Genomic DNA, 22,101 nt, shown 5'->3' on the forward strand with positions numbered 1-22,101 from the left:
AAGAATCATCATTTCGGCCATTACCTTGGTAAAGACCCGGGGTGCCGTGGACAATCCAAACGGCAGCGTCTGAAACTGATAATGACAGTCCTGTACTACGAACCTGAGGTACCCTTGGTGAGAAGGGCAAATTGGGACATGAAGGGAAGCATCCTTGATGTCCAGGAACACCATATAGTCCCCTTCTTCCAGGTTCGCTATCACTGCTCTGAGTGACTCCATCTTGGATTTGAACCTCTGTATGTAAGTGTTCAAAGATTTCAGATTTAGAATAGGTCTCACCGAGCCGTCTGGCTTCGGTACCACAAATAGTGTGGAATAATATCCCTTTCCCTGTTGTAGGAGGGGTACTTTGATTATCACCTGCTGGGAATACAGCTTGTGAATTTATTCCAATACGCCTCCCTGTCGGAGGGAGACGTTGGTAAAGCAGACTTCAGGAACCTGCGAGGGGGAGACGTCTCGAATTCCAATCTGTACCCCTGGGATACTACCTGTAGGATCCAGGGGTCTACTTGCGAGTGAGCCCACTGCGCGCAGAAACTCTTGAGACGACCCCCCACCGCACCTGAGTCCGCTTGTAAGGCCCCAGCGTCATGCTGAGGACTTGGCAGAAGCGGTGGAGGGCTTCTGTTCCTGGGAAGAGGCTGTCTGCTGCAGTCTTTTTCCCTTTCCTCTACCCCGGGGCAGATATGACTGGCCTTTTGTCCGCTTGCCCTTATGGGGACGAAAGGACTGAGGCTGAAAAGACGGTGTCTTTTTCTGCTGAGAGGTGAGTTGGGGTAAAAAGGTGGATTTTCCAGCTGTTGCTGTGGCCACCAGGTCCGAAAGACCGACCCCAAATAACTCCTCCCCTTTATACGGCAATACTTCCATGTGCCGTTTGGAATCCGCATCACCTGACCACTGTCGTGTCCATAAACATCTTCTGGCAGAAATGGACATCGCACTTACTCTTGATGCCAGGGTGCAAATATCCCTCTGTGCATCACGCATATATAGAAACGCATCTTTTAAACGCTCTATAGTCAATAAAATACTGTCCCTGTCAAGGGTATCAATATTTTCAGTCAGGGAATCCGACCAAGCCAAACCAGCACTGCACATCCAGGCTGAGGCAATCGCTGGTCGCAGTATAACACCAGTATGAGTGTACATACTTTTTAGGACATTTTCCAGCTTCCTATCAGCTGGTTCCTTGAGGGCGGCCGTATCAGGAGACTGTAACGCCACTTGTTTTGATAAGCGTGTGAGTGCCTTATCCACCCTAGGGGGTGTTTCCCAACGCGCCCTAACTTCTGGCGGGACAGGGTATAATGCCAATAATTTCTTAGATATTAGCAGTTTTTTATCGGGGTTAACCCACGCTTCAATCAATTTATCTGATTCAGGAAAAACTACGGGTAGTTTTTTCACACCCCACATAATACCCTTTTTTTTTGTGGTACTTGTAGTATCAGAAATATGTAACGCCTCCTTCATTGCCGTGATTATGTAACGTGTGGCCCTAAAGGAAAATACGTTTGTTTCTTCACCGTCGACACTGGAGTCAGTGTCCGTGTCTGTGTCTATGTCGACCGACTGAGGTAATGGGCGTTTTAAAGCCCCTGACGGTGTTTGAGACGCCTGGACAGGTACTAATTGGTTTGCCGGCCGTCTCATATCGTCAACCGACCTTGTAGCGTGTTGACACTATCACGTAATTCCATAAATAAAGCCATCCATTCCGGTGTCGACTCCCTAGGGGGTGACATCCCATTACAGGCAATTGCTCCGCCTCCACCAACATCGTCCTCATACCTGTCGACACACACGTACCAACACACAGCACACACACAGGGAATGCTCTGATAGAGGACAGGACCCCACTAGCCCTTTGGGGAGACAGAGGGAGAGTTTGCCAGCACACACCAAGGCGCTATAATTATACAGGGACAACCTTATAGTAAGTGTTTTCCCTTATAGCAGCTTAATATATATTAATATCGCCAAAATATGCCCCTCCTCTCTGTTTTAACCCTGTTTCTGTGGTGCAGTGCAGGGGAGAGCCTGGGAGCCTTCCCACCAGCGGATCTGTGTGGGAAAAATGGCGCTGTGTGCTGAGGAGATAGGCCCCGCCCCCTTCACGGCGGGCTCTTCTCCCGGTTTTTTCTGTAATCCTGGCAGGGGTTAAATACATCCATATAGCCCAGGGGCTATATGTGATGTATTTTTAGCCAGTAAAGGTAATTACATTGCTGCCCAGGGCGCCCCCCCCAGCGCCCTGCACCCTCAGTGACCGCGGTGTGAAGTGTGCTGAGAGCAATGGCGCACAGCTGCAGTGCTGTGCGCTACCTTAAGAAGACTGGGAAGTCTTCAGCCGCCGATTTCTGGACCTCTTCTCTCTTCAGCATCTGTAAGGGGGCCGGCGGCGCGGCTCCGGTGACCCATCCAGGCTGTACCTGTGATCGTCCCTCTGGAGCTAGTGTCCAGTAGCCTAAGAAGCCCAATCCATCCTGCACGCAGGTGAGTTCGCTTCTTCTCCCCTTAGTCCCGCGTTGCAGTGAGCCTGTTGCCAGCAGGACTCACTGAAAATAAAAAACCTAACAAACTTTTATTCTAAGCAGCTCTTTAGGAGAGCCACCTAGATTGCACCCTTCTCGGCCGGGCACAAAAATCTAACTGAGGCTTGGAGGAGGGTCATAGGGGGAGGAGCCAGTGCACACCACCTAGTGGTCAAACTTTTTAATTTTGTGCCCTGTCTCCTGCGGAGCCGCTATTCCCCATGGTCCTGACGGAGTCCCCAGCATCCACTTAGGACATCAGAGAAATGTGGATTTCCCAGCAGTTGCCGTGGATACCAGGTCAGATAGACCTACCCCAAATAACTCCTCCCCTTTATAAGGCAATACTTCCATATGCCTTTTGGAATCAGCATCACCTGACCACTGCCGCGTCCATAACCCTCTTCTGGCAGATATGGACAGCGCACTTACTCTTGATGCCAGTCGGCAAATATCCCTCTGTGCATCACGCATATATAAAAATAAGAATTTACTTACCGATAATTCTATTTCTCGGAGTCCGTAGTGGATGCTGGGGTTCCTGAAAGGACCATGGGGAATAGCGGCTCCGCAGGAGACAGGGCACAAAAAGTAAAGCTTTACGATCAGGTGGTGTGTACTGGCTCCTCCCCCTATGACCCTCCTCCAAGCCTCAGTTAGGTACTGTGCCCGGACGAGCGTACACAATAAGGAAGGATTTTGAATCCCGGGTAAGACTCATACCAGCCACACCAATCACACTGTACAACCTGTGATCTGAACCCAGTTAACAGTATGATAACAGCGGAGCCTCTGAAAAGATGGCTCACAACAATAATAACCCGATTTTTGTAACTATGTACAAGTATTGCAGACAATCCGCACTTGGGATGGGCGCCCAGCATCCACTACGGACTCCGAGAAATAGAATTATCGGTAAGTAAATTCTTATTTTCTCTATCGTCCTAGTGGATGCTGGGGTTCCTGAAAGGACCATGGGGATAATACCAAAGCTCCCAAACGGGCGGGAGAGTGCGGATGACTCTGCAGCACCGAATGAGAGAACTGCAGGTCCTCCTTAGCCAGGGTATCAAATTTGTAGGATTTTACAAACGTGTTTGCCCCTGACTAAATAACCGCTCGGCAAAGTTGTAAAGCCGAGACCCCTCGGGCAGCCGCCCAAGATGAGCCCACCTTCCTTGTGGAATGGGCATTTACATATTTTGGCTGTGGCAGGCCTGCCACAGAATGTGCAAGCTGAATTGTATTACACATCCAACTAGCAATAGTCTGCTTAGAAGCAAGAGCACCCAGTTTGTTGGGTGCATACAGGATAACAGCAAGTCAGTTTTCCTGACTCCAGCCGTCCTGGAACATATTTTCAGGGCCCTGACAACATCTAGCAACTTGGAGTCCTCCAAGTCCCTAGTAGGTGCAAGGCACCACAATAAGCTGGTTCAGGTGAAACACTGACACCACCTTAGGGAGAGAACTGGGGACGAGTCCGCAGCTCTGCCCTGTCCGAATGGACAAACAGATATGGGCTTTTTTGAGAAAAAACCACCAATTTGACACTCGCCTGGTCCAGGCCAGGGCCAAGAGCATGGTCACTTTTCATGTGAGATGCTTCAAATCCACAGATTTGACTGGTTTTAAACCAATGTGATTTGAGGAATCCCAGAACTACGTTGAGATCCCACAGTGCCACTGGAGGCACAAAAGGGGGTTGTATATGCAATACTCGCTTGACAAACTTCTGGACTTCAGGAACTGAAGCCAATTCTTTCTGGAAGAAAATCGACAGGGCCGAAATTTGAACCTTAATGGACCCCAATTTGCGGCCCATAGACACTCCTGTTTGCAGGAAATGCAGGAAACGACCGAGTTGAAATTTCTTTGTGGGGCCATCCTGGCCTCACACCACGCAACATATTTTCGCCACATGTGGTGATAATGTTGTGCGGTCACCTCCTTTCTGGCTTTGACCAGGGTAGGAATGACCTCTTCCGGAATGCCTTTTTCCCTTAGGATCCGGCGTTCCACCGCCATGCCGACAAACGCAGCTGCGGTAAGTCTTGGAACAGACATGGTACTTGCTGAAGCAAATCCCTTCTTAGCAGCAGAGGCCATAAGACCTCTGTAAGCATCTCTTGAAGTTCCGGGTACCAAGTCCTTCTTGGCCAATCCGGAGCCATGAGTATAGTTCTTACTCCTCTACGTCTTATAATTCTCAGCACCTTAGGTATGAGAAGCAGAGGAGGGAACACATACACCGACTGGTACACCCACGGTGTTACCAGAACGTCCACAGCCATTGCCTGAGGGTCTCTTGACCTGGCGCAATACCTGTCCCGTTTTTTGTTCAGACGGGACGCCATCATGTCCACCTTTGGTATTTCCCAACGGTTTACAATCATGTGGAAAAAACTTCCCGATGAAGTTTCCACTCTCCCGGGTGGAGGTCGTGCCTGCTGAGGAAGTCTGCTTCCCAGTTTCCATTCCCGGGATAAAACACTGCTGACAGTGCTATCACATGATTTTCCGCCCAGCGAAAAGTCCTTGCAGTTTTTGCCATTGCCCTCCTGCTTCTTGTGTCGCCCTGTCTGTTTACGTGGGCGACTGCCGTGATGTTTTTCCCACTGGATCAATACCGGCTGACCTTGAAGCAGAGGTCTTGCTAAGCTTAGAGCATTATAAATTTACCCTTAGCTCCAGTATATTTATGTGGAGAAAAGTCTCCAGACTTGATCACACTCCCTGGAAATTTTTTCCTTGTGTGACTGCTCCCCAGCCTCTCGGGCTGGGCTCCGTGGTCACCAGCATCCAATCCTGAATGCCGAATCTGCGGCCCTCTAGAAGATGAGCACTCTATAACCACCACAGGAGAGACACCCTTGTCCTTGGATATAGGGTTATCCGCTGATGCATCTGAAGATGCGATCCGGACCATTTGTCCAGCAGATCCCACTGAAAAGTTCTTGCGTGAAATCTGCCGAATGGAATTGCTTCGTAGGAAGCCACCATTTTTACCAGGATCCTTGTGCAATGATGCACTGTTTTTAGGAGGTTCCTGACTAGCTCGGATAACTCCCTGGCTTTCTCTTCCGGGAGAAACACCTTTTTCTGGACTGTGTCCAGAATCATCCCTAGGCACAGCAGACGTGTCGTCGGGATCAGCTGCGATTTTGGAATATTTAGAATCCACCCGTGCTGTTGTAGCAGTATCCGAGATAGTGCTACTCCGACCTCCAACTGTTCCCTGGACCTTGCCCTTATCAGGAGATCGTCCAAGTAAGGGATAATTAAGACGCCTTTTCTTCGAAGAAGAATCATCATTTCGGCCATTACCTTGGTAAAGACCCGGGGTGCCGTGGACAATCCAAACGGCAGCGTCTGAAACTGATAGTGACAGTTCTGCACCACGAACCTGAGGTACCCTTAGTGAGAAGGGCAAATTTGGGACATAGAGGTAAGCATCCCTGATGTCCCGGGACACTATATAGTCCCCTTCTTCCTGGTTCGTTATCACTGCTCTGAGTGACTCCATCTTGATTTGAACCTTTGTAAGTGTTCAAAAATGTTTTAGAATAAGTCTCACCTAGCCTTCTGGCTTCAGTACCACAATATAGTGTGGAATAATACCCCTTTTCTTGTAGTAGGAGAGGTAATTTAATTATCACCTGCTGGGAATACAGCTTGTGAATTTTTTCCCATACTGCCTCCTTGTCGGAGGGAGACCTTGGTAAAGCAGACTTCAGGAGCCTGCGAAGTCTCGACATTCCAATCTGTACCCCTGGGATACTACTTGTAGGATCCAGGGGTCCTGTACGGTCTCAGCGCCATGCTGAGAACTTGTCAGAAGCGGTGGAACGCTTCTGTTCCTGGGAATGGGCTGCCTGCTGCAGTCTTCTTCCCTTTCCTCTACCCCTGGGCAGATATGATCTTATAGGGACGAAAGGACTGAGGCTGAAAAGACGGTGTCTTTTTCTGCAGAGATGTGACTTAGGGTAAAAACGGTGGATTTTCCAGCAGTTGCCGTGGCCACCAGGTCCGATGGACCGACCCCAAATAACTCCTCTTCCTTTATACGGCAATACACCTTTGTGCCGTTTGGAATCTGCATCACCTGACCACTGTCGTGTCCATAACATCTTCTGGCAGATATGGACATCGCATTTACTCTTGATGCCAGAGTGCAAATATCCCTCTGTGCATCTCGCATATATAGAAATGCATCCTTTAAATGCTCTATAGTCAATAAAATATTGTCCCTGTCAAGGGTATCAATATTTTTAGTCAGGGAATCCGACCAAGCCACCCCAGCTCTGCACATCCAGGCTGAGGCGATCGCTGGTCGCAGTATAACACCAGTATGTGTGTATATACTTTTTATGATATTTTCCAGCCTCCTGTCAGCTGGTCCTTGAGGACGGCCCTATCTATAGACGGTACCGCCACTTGTTTTGATAAGCGTGTGAGCGCCTTAGCCACCCTAAGGGGTGTTTCCCAACGCGCCCTAACTTCTGGCGGGAAAGGGTATACCGCCCCTAATTTTCTATCGGGGGGAACCCACGCATCATCACACACTTTATTTAATTTATCTGATTCAGGAAAAACTACGGTAGTTTTTCACATCCCACATAATACCCTCTTTTGTGGTACTTGTAGTATCAGAAATATGTAACACCTCCTTCATTGCCTTTAACGTGTGGCCCTAATAAGGAATACGTTTGTTTATTCACCGTCAACACTGGATTCAGTGTCCCTGTCTGTGTCGACCGACTAAAGTAAACGGGCGTTTTAAAACCCCTGACGGTGTTTTTGAGACGTCTGGACCGGTACTAATTGTTTGTCGGCCGTCTCATGTCGTCAACCGACCTTGCAGCGTGTTGACATTATCACGTAATTCCCTAAATAAGCCATCCATTCCGGTGTCGACTCCCTAGAGAGTGACATCACCATTACAGGCAATTGCTCCGCCTCCTCACCAACATCGTCCTCATACATGTCGACACACACGTACCGACACACAGCACACACACAGGGAATGCTCTGATAGAGGACAGGACCCACTAGCCCTTTGGAGAGACAGAGGGAGAGTTTGCCAGCACACACCAAAAACGCTATAATTATATAGGGACAACCTTATATAAGTGTTTTCCCTTATAGCATCTTTATTATATATTTCTAACGCCAAATTAGTGCCCCCCCTCTCTGTTTTAACCCTGTTTCTGTAGTGCAGTGCAGGGGAGAGCCTGGGAGCCTTCCCTCCAGCCTTTCTGTGAGGGAAAATGGCGCTGTGTGCTGAGGAGATAGGCCCCGCCCCTTTTTCGGCAGTCTCGTCTCCCGCTCTTAACGGATTCTGGCAGGGGTTAAATATCTCCATATAGCCTCCGGAGGCTATATGTGAGGTATTTTTAGCCAAAATAGGTTTTCATTTGCCTCCCAGGGCGCCCCCCTCCCAGCGCCCTGCACCCTCAGTGACTGCCGTGTGAAGTGTGCTGAGAGGAAAATGGCGCACAGCTGCAGTGCTGTGCGCTACCTTTAGAAGACTGAGGAGTCTTCTGCCGCCGATTCTGGACCTCTTCTTACTTCAGCATCTGCAAGGGGGCCGGCGGCAAGGCTCCGGTGACCATCCAGGCTGTACCTGTGATCGTCCCTCTGGAGCTGATGTCCAGTAGCCAAGAAGCCAATCCATCCTGCACGCAGGTGAGTTCACTTCTTCTCCCCTAAGTCCCTCGTTGCAGTGATCCTGTTGCCAGCAGGACTCACTGTAAAATAAAAAACCTAAGCTAAACTTTTCTAAGCAGCTCTTTAGGAGAGCCACCTAGATTGCACCCTTCTCGGCCGGGCACAAAAATCTAACTGAGGCTTGGAGGAGGGTCATAGGGGGAGGAGCCAGTACACACCACCTGATCGTAAAGCTTTACTTTTTGTGCCCTGTCTCCTGCGGAGCCGCTATTCCCCATGGTCCTTTCAGGAACCCCAGCATCCACTAGGACGATAGAGAAAATGCATCTTTTAAATGCTCTATAGTCAGTAATATACTGTCCCTATCCAGGGTATCAATATTTTCAGTCAGGGAATCCGACCAAGCCACCCCAGCACTGCACATCCAGGCTGAGGCGATTGCTGGTCGCAGTATAACACCCGTGTGAGTGTATATACATTTTAGGATATTCTACTGCTTTCTGTCAGCAGGTTCCTTAAGGGCGGCCGTATCCGGAGACGGTAGTGCCACCTGTTTTGACAAGCGTGTGAGCGCTTTATCCACCCTAGGAGGTGTTTCCCAACGTGCCCTATCCTCTGACGGGAAGGGGTATGATGCCAATAACTTTTTAGGAATTATCAGTTTTTTATCGGGAGAAACCCACGCTTCATCACACACTTCATTTAATTCCTCAGATGCAGGAAAAAATAAGAATTTACTTACCGATAATTCTATTTCTCGTAGTCCGTAGTGGTTGCTGGGGACTCCGTAAGGACCATGGGAATAGCGGCTCCGCAGGAGACAGGGCACAAAAGTAAAAGCTTTAGGATCAGGTGGTGTGCACTGGCTCCTCCCCCTATGACCCTCCTCCAAGCCTCAGTTAGGATACTGTGCCCGGACGAGCGTACACAATAAGGCAGGATCTTGAATCCCGGGTAAGACTCATACCAGCCACACCAATCACACTGTACAACCTGTGATCTGAACCCAGTTAACAGCATGATAACAGCGGAGCCTCTGAAAAGATGGCTCACAACAATAATAACCCGATTTTTGTAACAATAACTATGTACAAGTATTGCAGACAATCCGCACTTGGGATGGGCGCCCAGCATCCACTACGGACTACGAGAAATAGAATTATCGGTAAGTAAATTCTTATTTTCTCTGACGTCCTAAGTGGATGCTGGGGACTCCGTAAGGACCATGGGGATTATACCAAAGCTCCCAAACGGGCGGGAGAGTGCGGATGACTCTGCAACACCGAATGAGAGAACTCCAGGTCCTCCTCAGCCAGGGTATCAAATTTGTAGAATTTTGCAAACGTGTTTGCCCCTGACCAAGTAGCAGCTCGGCAAAGTTGTAAAGCCGAGACCCCTTGGGCAGTCGCCCAAGATGAGCCCACCTTCCTTGTGGAATGGGCAATTACAGATTTTGGCTGTGGCAGGCCTGCCACAGAATGTGCAAGCTGAATTGTACTACAAATCCAACGAGCAATCGTCTGCTTAGAAGCAGGAGCACCCAGTTTGTTGGGTGCATACAGGATAAACAGCGAGTCAGTTTTCCCGACTCCAGCCGTCCTGGAAACATTTTCAGGGCCCTGACAACATCTAGCAACTTGGAGTCCTCCAAGTCCCTATTAGCCGCAGGTACCACAATAGGCTGGTTCAGGTGAAACGCTGACACCACCTTAGAGAAAAACTGGGGACGAGTCTGCAGTTCTGCCCTGTCCGAATGGAAAAAGAGATATGGGCTTTTGTGAGACAAAGCCGCCAATTCTGACACTCGCCTGGCCGAGGCCAGGGCCAACCGCATGGTCACTTTCCATGTGAGATATTTCCAATCCACAGATTTGAGCGGTTCAAACCAATGTGATTTGAGGAATCCCAGAACTACGTTGAGATCCCACGGTGCCACTGGAGGCACAAAAGGGGGTTGTATATGCAGTACTCCCTTGACAAACGTCTGGACTTCAGGAACTGAAGCCAATTCTTTCTGGAAGAAAAACGACAGGGCCGAAATTTGAACCTTAATGGACCCCAATTTTAGGCCCATAGACACTCCTGTTTGCAGGAAATGCAGGAATCGACCGAGTTGAAATTTCTTCGTGGGGGCCTTCCTGGCGTCACACCACGCAACATATTTTCGCCACCTGTGGTGATAATGTTGTGCGGTCACCTCCTTCCTGGCTTTGACCAGGGTAGGGATGACCTCTTCCGGAATGCCTTTTTCCCTTAGGATCCGGCGTTCAACCGCCATGCCGTCAAACGCAGCCGCGGTAAGTCTTGGAACAGACATGATACTTGCTGAAGCAAATCCCTTCTTAGCGGCAGAGGCCATGGGTCCTCTGTGAGCATCTCTTGAAGTTCCGGGTACCAAGTCCTTCTTGGCCAATCCGGAGCCACGAGTATAGTTCTTACTCCTCTACGTCTTATAATTCTCAGTACCTTGGGTATGAGAAGCAGAGGAGGGAACACATACACCGACTGGTACACCCACGGTGTTACCAGAACGTCCACAGCTATTGCCTGAGGGTCTCTTGACCTGGCGCAATACCTGTCCAGTTTTTTGTTCAGGCGGGATGCCATCATGTCCACCTTTGGTCTTTCCCAACGGTTCACAATCATGTGGAAGACTTCCAGATGAAGTCCCCACTCTCCCGGGTGGAGGTCGTGCCTGCTGAGGAAGTCTGCTTCCCAGTTGTCCACTCCCGGAATGAACACTGCTATCACATGATTTTCCGCCCAGCGAAGAATCCTTGCAGTTTCTGCCATTGCCCTCCTGCTTCTTGTGCCGCCCTGTCTGTTTACGTGGGCGACTGCCGTGATGTTGTCCGACTGGATCAATACCGGCTGACCTTGAAGCAGAGGTCTTGCTAAGCTTAGAGCATTGTAAATTGCCCTTAGCTCCAGTATATTTATGTGGAGAGAAGTCTCCAGACTTGACCTAGTGTTCACTCTAGCCTTCTTTCGCGGGGCGCAGCGCCCTGCCCCTTTTCCAAGTGTCAGAATGCGCCCTGCCCGTTTGTGCCCGCCCTGCTGATTACTAAAGGACTGCCGCGCCGGGCCGCACTGAAACTCCTCTCTCCGCACTGCCACTCCTCTCGCATCGCTGTCAGCGCCGTCACTCCTCCCGCTACGCTGCCACTGCTCCCGCCATGCTGCCACGCCTCCCTGCCGCTGCCTCAGGCTTGTCGCGCTAATGCGCTCACAGCACTCGGGTCTCGGCAATACTGTAGGCTGCTGGTGAGATGAGGAGGGCTGGGTTTGCCTCTCCTGCCGAGGCAAACCCAGCCCTCCTCTGTGCACATGACCCAATAAAAGAGGATGCCGGGTAGGATCAGTGTGGCGGGCATTTTCTTCCAGCTCCGCGGTGTGTGACGGGGGACCAGCGCGATCACTCCTGCAGCATCAGCCCCCAGTAAGTTGAATTGACACACAAACATCATCTAAGACTAGTGCTGCCACACTAAGCTATTTATCCTACTGTATATGGGTCGCCTGGTGCCCCTTTAGTTTTAATCTGGCAGCATTCAACTAATCTTATAGTTTAATGAACTATATAAACCCTATTGTGACACTTCAGAAATAAACTGGCAGCACATGAATGTTATATAAACCAACCTGGGGCACCTTCGCTTCAATCTGACAGCACATTTAAAATACGATGTGCGCTAGTTTATTTCTGAAGTGTCTCAATCAGGTTTATATAGCAACACGTGCTGCCAATTTCACTCTGAAGTGTATCAATAAGGTTTATATAGCAATATGTGCTGCAGGTTTTTTTTAAGTGTCTCAATAGGGTTTATATAGCAACACGTGCTGGCAGTTTTTTTTCTGAAGTGTCTCAATAGGGTTTATATAGAAACATGTGCTGCCAGTTTAACTCTGAAGTGTCTCAATAGGATTTATATAGTTTAATAAACTATATAAACCCTATTGAGACACTTCAGAAATAAACTGGCAGCACATTAATGATATATAAACCATTCTGGGACACCTTCACTTCAATCTGACGGCACATTTAAACTTAAAATGTGCTGTCAGATTGAAGCGAAGGTGTCCCAGGATGGTTTATAAGCTACAATGTGCTGCAAGTTTAAGACACCTGCATACATATTACAGTATGTACACCATTTTGCCCTTCTAAATTAAAATGTGCCCTCCCCGAATCAAAAATGTGCCCTCCCCGAATCAAAAATGTGCCCTCCCCAAGGTCAGCACCCTGCCCTAAAAAAATCCTAGAGTGAACACTATTGACCACACTCCCTGGAAATTTTTTCCCTGTGTGACTGCTCCCCAGCCTCTCAGGCTGGCATCCGTGGTCACCAGGACCCAGTCCTGAATGCAGAATCTGCGGCCCTCTAGTAGATGAGCACTCTGCAGCCACCACAGAAGAGACACCCTTGTCCTTGGAGACCGGGTTATCCGCTGATGCATCTGAAGATGCGATCCGGACCATTTTTCCAGCAGATCCCACTGAAAAGTTCTTGCGTGAAATCTGCCGAATGGAATCGCTTCGTAAGAAGCCACCATTTTTCCCAGGACCCTTGTGCAATGATGCACTGACACTTTTCCTGGTTTCAGGAGGTTCCTGACTAGCTCGGATAACTCCCTGGCTTTCTCCTCCGGGAGAAACACCTTTTTCTGGACTGTGTCCAGAATCATCCCTAGGAACAGCAGACGTGTCGTCGGGATCAGCTGCGAATTTGGAATATTTAGAATCCACCCGTGCTGTTGTAGCAGTACCCGAGATAGTGCTACTCCAACCTCCAACTGTTCCTTGGACTTTGCCCTTATCAGGAGATCGTCCAAGTAAGGGATAATTAAGACGTCTTTTCTTCGAAGAAGAATCATCATTTCGGCCCTTACCTTGGTAAAGACCCGGGGTGCCGTGGACAATCCAAACGGCAGCGTCTGAACTGATCGTGACAGTTCAGTACCACGAACCTGAGGTACCCTTGGTGAGAAGGGCAAATTGGGACATGGAAGTAAGCATCCTTGATGTCCAAGGACACCATATAGTCCCCTCTTCCAGGTTCGCTATCACTGCTCTGAGTGACTCCATCTTGATTTGAACCTTTGTATGTAAGTGTTCAAAGATTTCAGATTTAGAATAGGTCTCACCGAGCCGTCTGGCTTCGGTACCACAAATAGTGTGAAATAATACCCCTTTCCTTGTTGTAGGAGGGGTACTTTGATTATCACCTGCTGGTGAATTGCTTCCAATACTGCCTCCCTGTCGGAGGGAGACGTTGGTAAAGCAGACCTCAGGAACCTGCGAGGAGGCGACGTCTCGAATTCCAATCTGTACCCCTGAGAAACTACCTGTAGGATCCAGGGGTCTACTTGCGAGTGAGCCCACTGCGCGCTGAAACTCTTGAGACGACCCCCCACCGCACCCGAGTCCGCTTGTAAGGCCCCAGCGTCATGCTGAGGGCTTGGCAGAAGCGGTGGAGGGCTTCTGTTCCTGGGAAGGGGCTGCCTGCTGCAGTCTTTTTTCCTTTCCTCTACCCCTGGGCAGATATGACTGGCCTTTTGCCCGCTTGCCCTTATGGGGACGAAAGGACTGAGGCTGAAAAGACGGTGTCTTTTTCTGCTGAGAGGTGACTTGGGGTAAAAAGGTGGATTTTTCAGCTGTTGCCGTGGCCACCAGGTCCGATAGACCTACCCCAAATAACTCCTCCCCTTTATACGGCAATACTTCCATGTGCCGTTTGGAATCCGCATCACCTGACCACTGTCGTGTCCATAAACATCTTCTGGCAGAAATGGACATCGCACTTACTCTTGATGCCAGAGTGCAAATATCCCGCTGTGCATCTCGCATATATAGAAATGCATCCTTTAAATGCTCTATAGTCAATAAAATACTGTCCCTGTCAAGGGTATCAATATTTTCAGTCAGGGAAACCGACCAAGCCACCCCAGCACTGCACATCCAGGCTGAGGCGATCGCTGGTCGCAGTATAACACCAGTATGTGTGTATATACTTTTTAGGATATTTTCCAGCCTCCTATCAGCTGGTTCCTTGAGGGCGGCCGTATCTGGAGACGGTAACGCCACTTGTTTTGATAAGCGTGTGAATGCCTTATCCACCCTAGGGGGTGTTTCCCAACGCGCCCTAACTTCTGGCGGGAAAGGGTATAACGCCAATAATTTCTTAGATATTAGCAATTTTTAATTCATCTGATTCAGGAAAAACTACAGGTAGTTTTCACACCCCACATAATACCCTTTTTTGTGGTACTTGTAGTATCAGAAATATGTAACACCTCCTTCATTGCCCTTATCATGTAACGTGTGGCCCTACTGGAAAATACGTCTGTTTCTTCACCGTCGACACTGGAGTCAGTGTCTGTGTCGACCGACTGAGGTAATGGCCGTTTTAAAGCCCCTGACGGTGTTTGAGACGCCTGGACAGGTACTAATTGGTTTGCCGGCCGTCTCACGTCGTCAACCGACCTTGCAGCGTGTTGACATTATCACGTAATTCCATAAAAAAGCCATCCATTCCGGTGTCGACTCCCTAGGGGGTGACATCACCATTACAGGCAATTTCTCCGCCTCCACACCAACATCGTCCTCATACATGTCGACACACACGTACCGACACAGCGCACACACAGGGAATGCTCTGATAGAGGACAGGACCCCACTAGCCCTTTGGGGAGACAGAGGGAGAGTTTGCCAGCACACACCAAAACGCTATAATTATACAGGGACAACCTTATAATAAGTGTTTTCCCTTATAGCATCTTAATATATTATAATATCGCCACACAAAATGCCCCCCCTCTCTGTTTTAACCCTGTTTCTGTAGTGCAGTGCAGGGGAGAGCCTGGGAGCCTTCCTAGCAGCGGAGCTGTGTAGGAAAATGGCGCTGTGTGCTGAGAAGAATAGGCCCCGCCCACTTTCCGGCGGGCTCTTCTCCCGGTTTTTCTGACAACCTGGCAGGGGTTAAATACATCCATATAGCCTCAGGGGCTATATGTGATGTATTTTTAGCCAGCATAGGTACTTTCATTGCTGCCCAGGGCGCCCCCCCCAGCGCCCTGCACCCTCAGTGACCGTTGGTGTGAAGTGTGCTGAGAGCAATGGCGCACAGCTGCCGTGCTGTGCGCTACCTTAAGAAGACTGGGAAGTCTTCAGCCGCCGATTTCTGGACCTCTTCTCTCTTCAGCATCTGCAAGGGGGTCGGCGGCGCGGCTCCGGTGACCCATCCAGGCTGTACCTGTGATAGTCCCTCTGGAGCTAGTGTCCAGTAGCCTAAGAAGCCAATCCATCCTGCACGCAGGTGAGTTCACTTCTCCCCTAAGTCCCGCGTTGCAGTGAGCCTGTTGCCAGCAGGACTCACTGAAAATAAAAAACCTAACAAAACTTTTACTCTAAGCAGCTCTTTAGGAGAGCCACCTAGATTGCACCCTTCTCGGCCGGGCACAAAAACCTAACTGAGGCTTGGAGGAGGGTCATAGGGGGAGGAGCCAGTGCACACCACCTGATCCTAAAGCTTTTACTTTTGTGCCCTGTCTCCTGCGGAGCCGCTATTCCCATGGTCCTTACGGAGTCCCCAGCATCCACTTAGGACGTCAGAGAAACTACAGGTAGTTTTTTCTCACCAAACATAATACCCTTTTTAGTGGTACTTGTACTATCAGAAATGTGTAAAACATTTTTCATTGCCTCAATCATGTAACGTGTGGCCCTACTGGAAGTCACATTCGTCTCTTCATCGTCGACACTGGAGTCAGTATCCGTGTCGGCGTCTGTATCTGCCATCTGAGGTAGCGGGCGTTTTAGAGCCCCTGATGGTCTTTGAGACGCCTGGACAGGCACCAGCTGAGTAGCCGGCTGTCTCATGTCATCAACCGTTTTTTGTAAAGAGCTGACACTTTCACGTAAATCCTTCCATAAGCTCATCCACTCAGGTGTCGACTCCCTAGGGGGTGACATCACCATTACAGGCAATCGCTCCGCCTCCACATCATTTTCCTCTTCATACATGTCGACACAGTCGTACCGACACACAGGGAATGCTCTGATAGAGGACAGGACCCCACTAGCCCTTTGGGGAGACAGAGGGAGAGTATGCCAGCACACACCAGAGCGCTATATATATGTTGGGATAACACCAGAGTGTTTTTCCCTTTATAGCTGCTGTGTATATTATACTGCGCCTAATTAGTGCCCCCCCCCTCTTGTTTTACCCTTTTCTGTAGTGCAGGACTGCAGGGGAGAGTCAGGGAGACGTCCTTCCAGCGAAGCTGTGAGGGAAAATGGCGCCAGTGTGCTGAGGAGATAGGCTCCGCCCCCTTCTCGGCGGACTTTTCTCCCGCTTTTTTCAGGAATCTGGCAGGGGTTAATATACATCCATATAGCCCTGGGGGTTATATGTGATGTAATTTAGCCAGCCAAGGTGTTTATATTGCTGCTCAGGGCGCCCCCCCCCCCCCAGCGCCCTGCACCCATCAGTGACCGGAGCGTGTGGTGCATGAGGAGCAATGGCGCACAGCTGCAGTGCTGTGCGCTACCTTGGTGAAGACTGATGTCTTCTGCCGCCGATTTTCCGGACCTCTTCTTGCTTCTGGCTCTGTAAGGGGGCCGGCGGCGCGGCTCTGGGACCGGACTCCGAGGCTGGGCCTGTGTTCGGTCCCTCTGGAGCTAATGGTGTCCAGTAGCCTAAGAAGCCCAAGCTGGCTGCAAGCAGGCAGGTTCGCTTCTTCTCCCCTTAGTCCCTCGATGCAGTGAGCCTGTTGCCAGCAGGTCTCACTGAAAATAAAAAACCTAAAACTAACTTTTCCTAAGAAGCTCAGGAGAGCCTCCTAGATTGCACCCAGCTCGGTCGGGCACAAAAATCTAACTGAGGCTTGGAGGAGGGTCATAGGGGGAGGAGCCAGTGCACACCAGGTAGTCCTAAAGCTTTTCTTTTTGTGCCCAGTCTCCTGCGGAGCCGCTATTCCCCATGGTCCTTACGAGAGTTCCCAGCATCCACTAGGACGTCAGTAAACAAAAAGCATATTTTAAATATATTCTTATCTACCCCTGTGCCCTTTACCATCCCTCTCTCCCCATCCTGTTCTCTCAACGATCCATATTTGCCCTCCTTCAACCCCCCCCCCCCCCACTTACCTTATTCACACCATAGTGGCATTTCAAAAATATATGTCAGACAATCCTCTCCCTGTTTCAGCTACAGTAGAAGAGCTAGAGTCAGAAGCAGCTGATTGGCTGGGGGTGCTCCACACAGTAGCCGCTCCCACCTGCAGGGTTCAGGGAGGGTGCCCCTGCTGCCATGCCAGGTTTTTGTTTTATTTTATTTTTAAAAGGCTTGCACATGTGCATAAGCCACAGACAGCGTAGGGGAAGAAAAAGAAACCCAGACTTGCACATGGCACTGGCATCTATGTACTGCATCAACTGCAACCCATAGAAGCTCATTAAGGCTGGCAGGGAAACTTGTGCATACGCACCCCCTTCTGCCCTATGGTTTCTATGGACTGCATCAGCTCTAGTCCTAGGTACACATTATAGAGCTGGCACAAAGGGCCTCCAACGGGAAGTCCTATCTGCTGATTAGTCCAGCATGTGACTAGCAGTGCTTTTAATGGGAAGCCACTGCAATCACTGGTGGTGTTGGCAAATTTTACCCCAGGGGGGCTGCAGCTCCTAGGTAAAATCCGCCACCACACAGTGACAACACTGATGCATTGCACAGAGAATTTAAATATCATCCCACTGCCCTCTGGCCCAGTCCACAGTGTTTGGAATTCCATAATGCCTAGGCGTTATTAAAATGCTGGGGGGTTTGGAGCCCACAAACATCCAGAATCCCTAGCAGTAATGCATAGCATGTAGTTTTCTACTACAGTGGCTAACAGTGGGGGAGGGACAACTTAATTTGCTTGCTGTGAACAATTAACCTAATTATCACAAGAGTTCACAAACATCCCCCTGATGTGAGGACAGAGGGTGACAGCTGTCATGAAGGCAGGAAGTCACCATGGTAAGGAGGACAGTGCTACAGGAACACTAGCGGTAAAGGGGGAGATAATCTTTCCCATAACTGCTGCCTGCTATAAGCACTTCTGAATAGATTAGAAATATCTTTTATGACTACTGCATAAATAATCAGGCTCAGCAAGTCACACCTGTTAACATGACATTATAGAGCACACATGAACTCCAGTCCTGTCAAGAGAACATTGGACGCACAGGAAAAAAAAAATAACAGTTTAATGATACAGATTAGAAATATACACAAGCTTTATAGAGGCTCCATAGAGTCAGACATACCTTACAGGCAGCAGTCTAAGAGCAACACTTAAAGCAGTAGGAAGTGGACATATTAAAAATGAAGCTCATTTATGATTACTAGGGCGCATCCCACTACAGCCCCTAACAGTGTCCTCCGTCTCTCATCCCACGCTCTGGGAGCCACACGTCACCTATGGGTATGGATGCATCAGTCACACCAACATGGCGACCATACACATGGGCAAGTGCCAGGGTGACATACTGTAGTGCTGATGATCGCCAATCTGTCCTCCCCCTCTCCCCACTGTACATATTATATACCACACACCCAGTGCGGGGGCTGCTGGGAACGCGTACCTTTTCCTGCTGCGAGTCCTGCGTCTCACTCCTGCCGGACTTCTCCTTCTTGACGATCTTATTCCCTCCGCCCAGCGTGGTTAGGGAGGACTGTGCCCCCTCCGGCGGCCTCGCTGCCCCCTTGGTGGCGGCCGCGCTAGCGGCGGCGCCTCCCTTCTCTTTCTTCTTCTTCTTGTCTCGTTTAGCGAAAAAGTCGTCCAGACTCCGCTCCTCGGGCTCGGCCATGCTGGCGGGGTGCGGGTCACGCTATGTAAGATGCTGCGTATGTGACGAAGAACACAGCGCACGGCACGCACCGGTCACACTGTCTGACTGATTGGAGCGGCGAGGCCGGAAGCGCTGCCCACACCCGGGGACGGACTATTGTAGCCGCACTTGTGGGGGTGGGGATCAGAAAGTCCCAGATCGCCGCATACGCTGTGCGCAGTCACGTGTGTCTGAGGTCCCCCCTCCATCTACTAAAATGGTACGGTCCATTGCTGTCCGTTCTTTCTCAGCCTGGAACGTGTCTCGCTGCTTTGGATTCGCTGATTACTTATATTCTCAAAAGCTTTATTGACAATGTTACAAAAATCTGTGAGCAAATGAATGCAGTGCACAGATCACTGATTGACTATGGCAGTGGTTCCCAAACTTTTGTGAGTTACGGCACCCTGGAGTGTCAGATTTTTTTTTCACGGCACCCCTAGGCCACAAGTTTCTTATTGAGAAATTTAGAAAAAAATATTAGATTAAGTAAATTATGTTTATATGTCATCCTTAGGGTCAGTTATGTGGTGAGGGACAAGATTTGCTTCTGTTTGTCCACATATTTTATAACTGGAAGCCATCAGCACTGGTTTTGCTTATTAAATTGACAATAAATAGTTTGAATTGGTCCTTGACCATCAACCTGAGGCACCCCTGCAAGTGTCCCGCGGCACCCCAGGGTGCCACGGCACACAGTTTGGGAACCACTGGACTATGGCATAATCAGGAACTGCGTTCCTAACCTGTCAGTGGGGGCCAAAAGATAAGTTTTGTTAATTTCCAGTGCCCTCTATTCTAAATACTATATATATATATATATATATATATATATATATATATATATATATATATATATATATATATCCAGCAATAGAGATGGCACTCAGAGACTTGTAGCAATGAAAAAAGGCATCTGTATTGGATGTTGATACATCAAACGTTTTCAGAGCTACTGTACTGCCCCGTCCTCAGGACAACATCTACAGCAAAAGACAAACACAAAACACTTACATAAATACCATTACCTGTCCCTCGATTCCCGCTCCGTCCAGCGCTCAAACCACACGCCCGCCGGAAATACCAACTGCTGTACTTCCTGGTGCGTGGCCTCCGTAACGGATAGTAACTATGGATACCGCGGAGAGTGCGTTCCACAGCCAGCTTCCTGCGCTCCATCTAGCCAGCAGAGGATCCCGATGTGGCTGCAGCACGAGAACTGCAGGGAAGAGGAACAATAACAACACATTTAAAAACATATAACATAAAAAAAAATACTCAGAGGCTAAAGAACAGGATCAATACAAACAGTACTGTATACCTAAGCTACAAGGAATTAAAGCTAAATAACTACAGTGACTGTAATATGTCAGAGCATACTATTCCAGTTGATTTTCTCGTTTAAACCCATAGGATTCGTAGTGCCCAAACGAATGATCCAGCGGGATTCCTTTATCAACAATTGTTTAGCCCGATCCCCTCCCCGAAGAGATACTGGCACATGGTCAATAATATAGTATTTTAAATCATCTAGTGAATGACCTGCCTTCTTAAAATGTCGGGATACCGGCTGGTCAATATCTTTCCCATTCAGAGTCATATTGATTGCCGACCCATGGGCGTTCATCCTCTCCCTAAACTTACGGGTGGTCTGGCCAATATAGTATAAGCCGCAAGGACACATAATTATGTACACTACATGGGTGGTAGTGCATGTCAAAACAAATCTAATATCATAGATTTTGTCTATATGTGGATGCTTAAATTCTCTACAGGCTACCATATATTTGCAAGTAGTGCAATTGTGGCATCTGTAACAGCCTGGAGGTTTAGTGTACACATTGGTGGGTTTTTTACCCCCTAGACCCGTAATATCAGCGTGAACAAGTCTATCCCGTAGGTTGCTCCCACGCTTAAAAGCTGCCAAAGGTCTCTTATTACTAAAGATTGGAAGCTCTTTATCGGAGCTCACAATAGGCCAAAGTGCATTGGTGGCTCTCCGGATGATTGGACTGGCCGTAGAATAATTACTGACCCAAGGGATAATGTTATTTTGATGGCGTTTAACCGGATTGAGTAAACTAGCTCTATCCATAGCTAGCACCTTCATTTTTTGTTCTTTAAAAGTTAATGGACAATACCCCCTGTCAGTAAATTTTGCAATGAGGCCATCCAGGGCCTCTGGCAATAGCTCAGGTTCACTAGTGATGCGTGCAAAACGCATCATTTGCGATAACGGGAGACCTTTCTTTAAGGCCACAGGGTGATGACTTGAGGCTCTCAGAAAGGTGTTCCTATCGGTACTTTTCTAATAGACATCTGTCATAATTTTCCCATTAATGACTGTCACCCGTACGTCCAAGAAGTTGGCACTACTAGCACTATGGGTGTAAGTAAACTTAATAGGTGAATCAAAATTGTTGATAGAAGCCATTAGTTGCAGGAAACTTTCCTCCCCCCCGGTCCACAGAAGAAACACATCGTCTATGTACCGGGTAAAGAACAAAATATGCTGACTAACATGTACATCACTGAAGAACATATCTGCCTCTTGGAAAAACATGTACACATTTGCATACGAGGGGGCCACAGGAGACCCCATGGCACACCCTCGTAATTGGAGGAAGAACCCACCATCAAACAAAAAATAATTGCGCCTTAAAGTTAACTCTAATAGAGTCAAGAAAAGCACATGATCAAAGCTCGATGTAGGGAGATGTCGTTCATGAAAACGCCTCATAGCTGTCAAACCTCCTTCATGGGGAATAGAGGTATAGAGGCTGGACACATCTAGACAGCATAACAAAGTTCCACTAGGTACACTGTCGATGTCACCCAGAAGGTTCAGAAAAGAAGTCGTATCTTTCAAGAAAGTTTTTTCTTTCAGCAGTAGTGGCTGGAGGACACTGTCCAATAATTGAGAAGTAGGTTGTAACAACGAGTCTCTTGCGGAGATTATAGGCCTACCCGGTGGTTCGGTAGGGTTTTTATGTATTTTCGGCAAAGTGTATA

The 22,101-nt window shown here is 48.9% G+C and overlaps 1 protein-coding gene across 1 annotated transcript in view; it reads right to left on the reverse strand.

Moving 5' to 3' along the window:
* The window catches only part of CDV3 (CDV3 homolog), a 61,012-nt gene extending 41,815 nt beyond the window's left edge, over positions 1-19,197 (reverse strand). The window contains exon 1 of the mRNA XM_063922377.1: positions 18,844-19,197. Coding sequence (XP_063778447.1) covers positions 18,844-19,068 — 225 coding nt within the window. The 5' untranslated portion in view covers positions 19,069-19,197. The remainder of the gene's footprint in view (positions 1-18,843) is intronic.
* Between the last annotated feature and the right edge of the window lie 2,904 nt (positions 19,198-22,101).

Source organism: Pseudophryne corroboree, chromosome 5 (genome assembly GCF_028390025.1).
Source record: "Pseudophryne corroboree isolate aPseCor3 chromosome 5, aPseCor3.hap2, whole genome shotgun sequence".
In the NCBI taxonomy this organism is placed as follows: Eukaryota; Metazoa; Chordata; class Amphibia; order Anura; family Myobatrachidae; genus Pseudophryne; species Pseudophryne corroboree.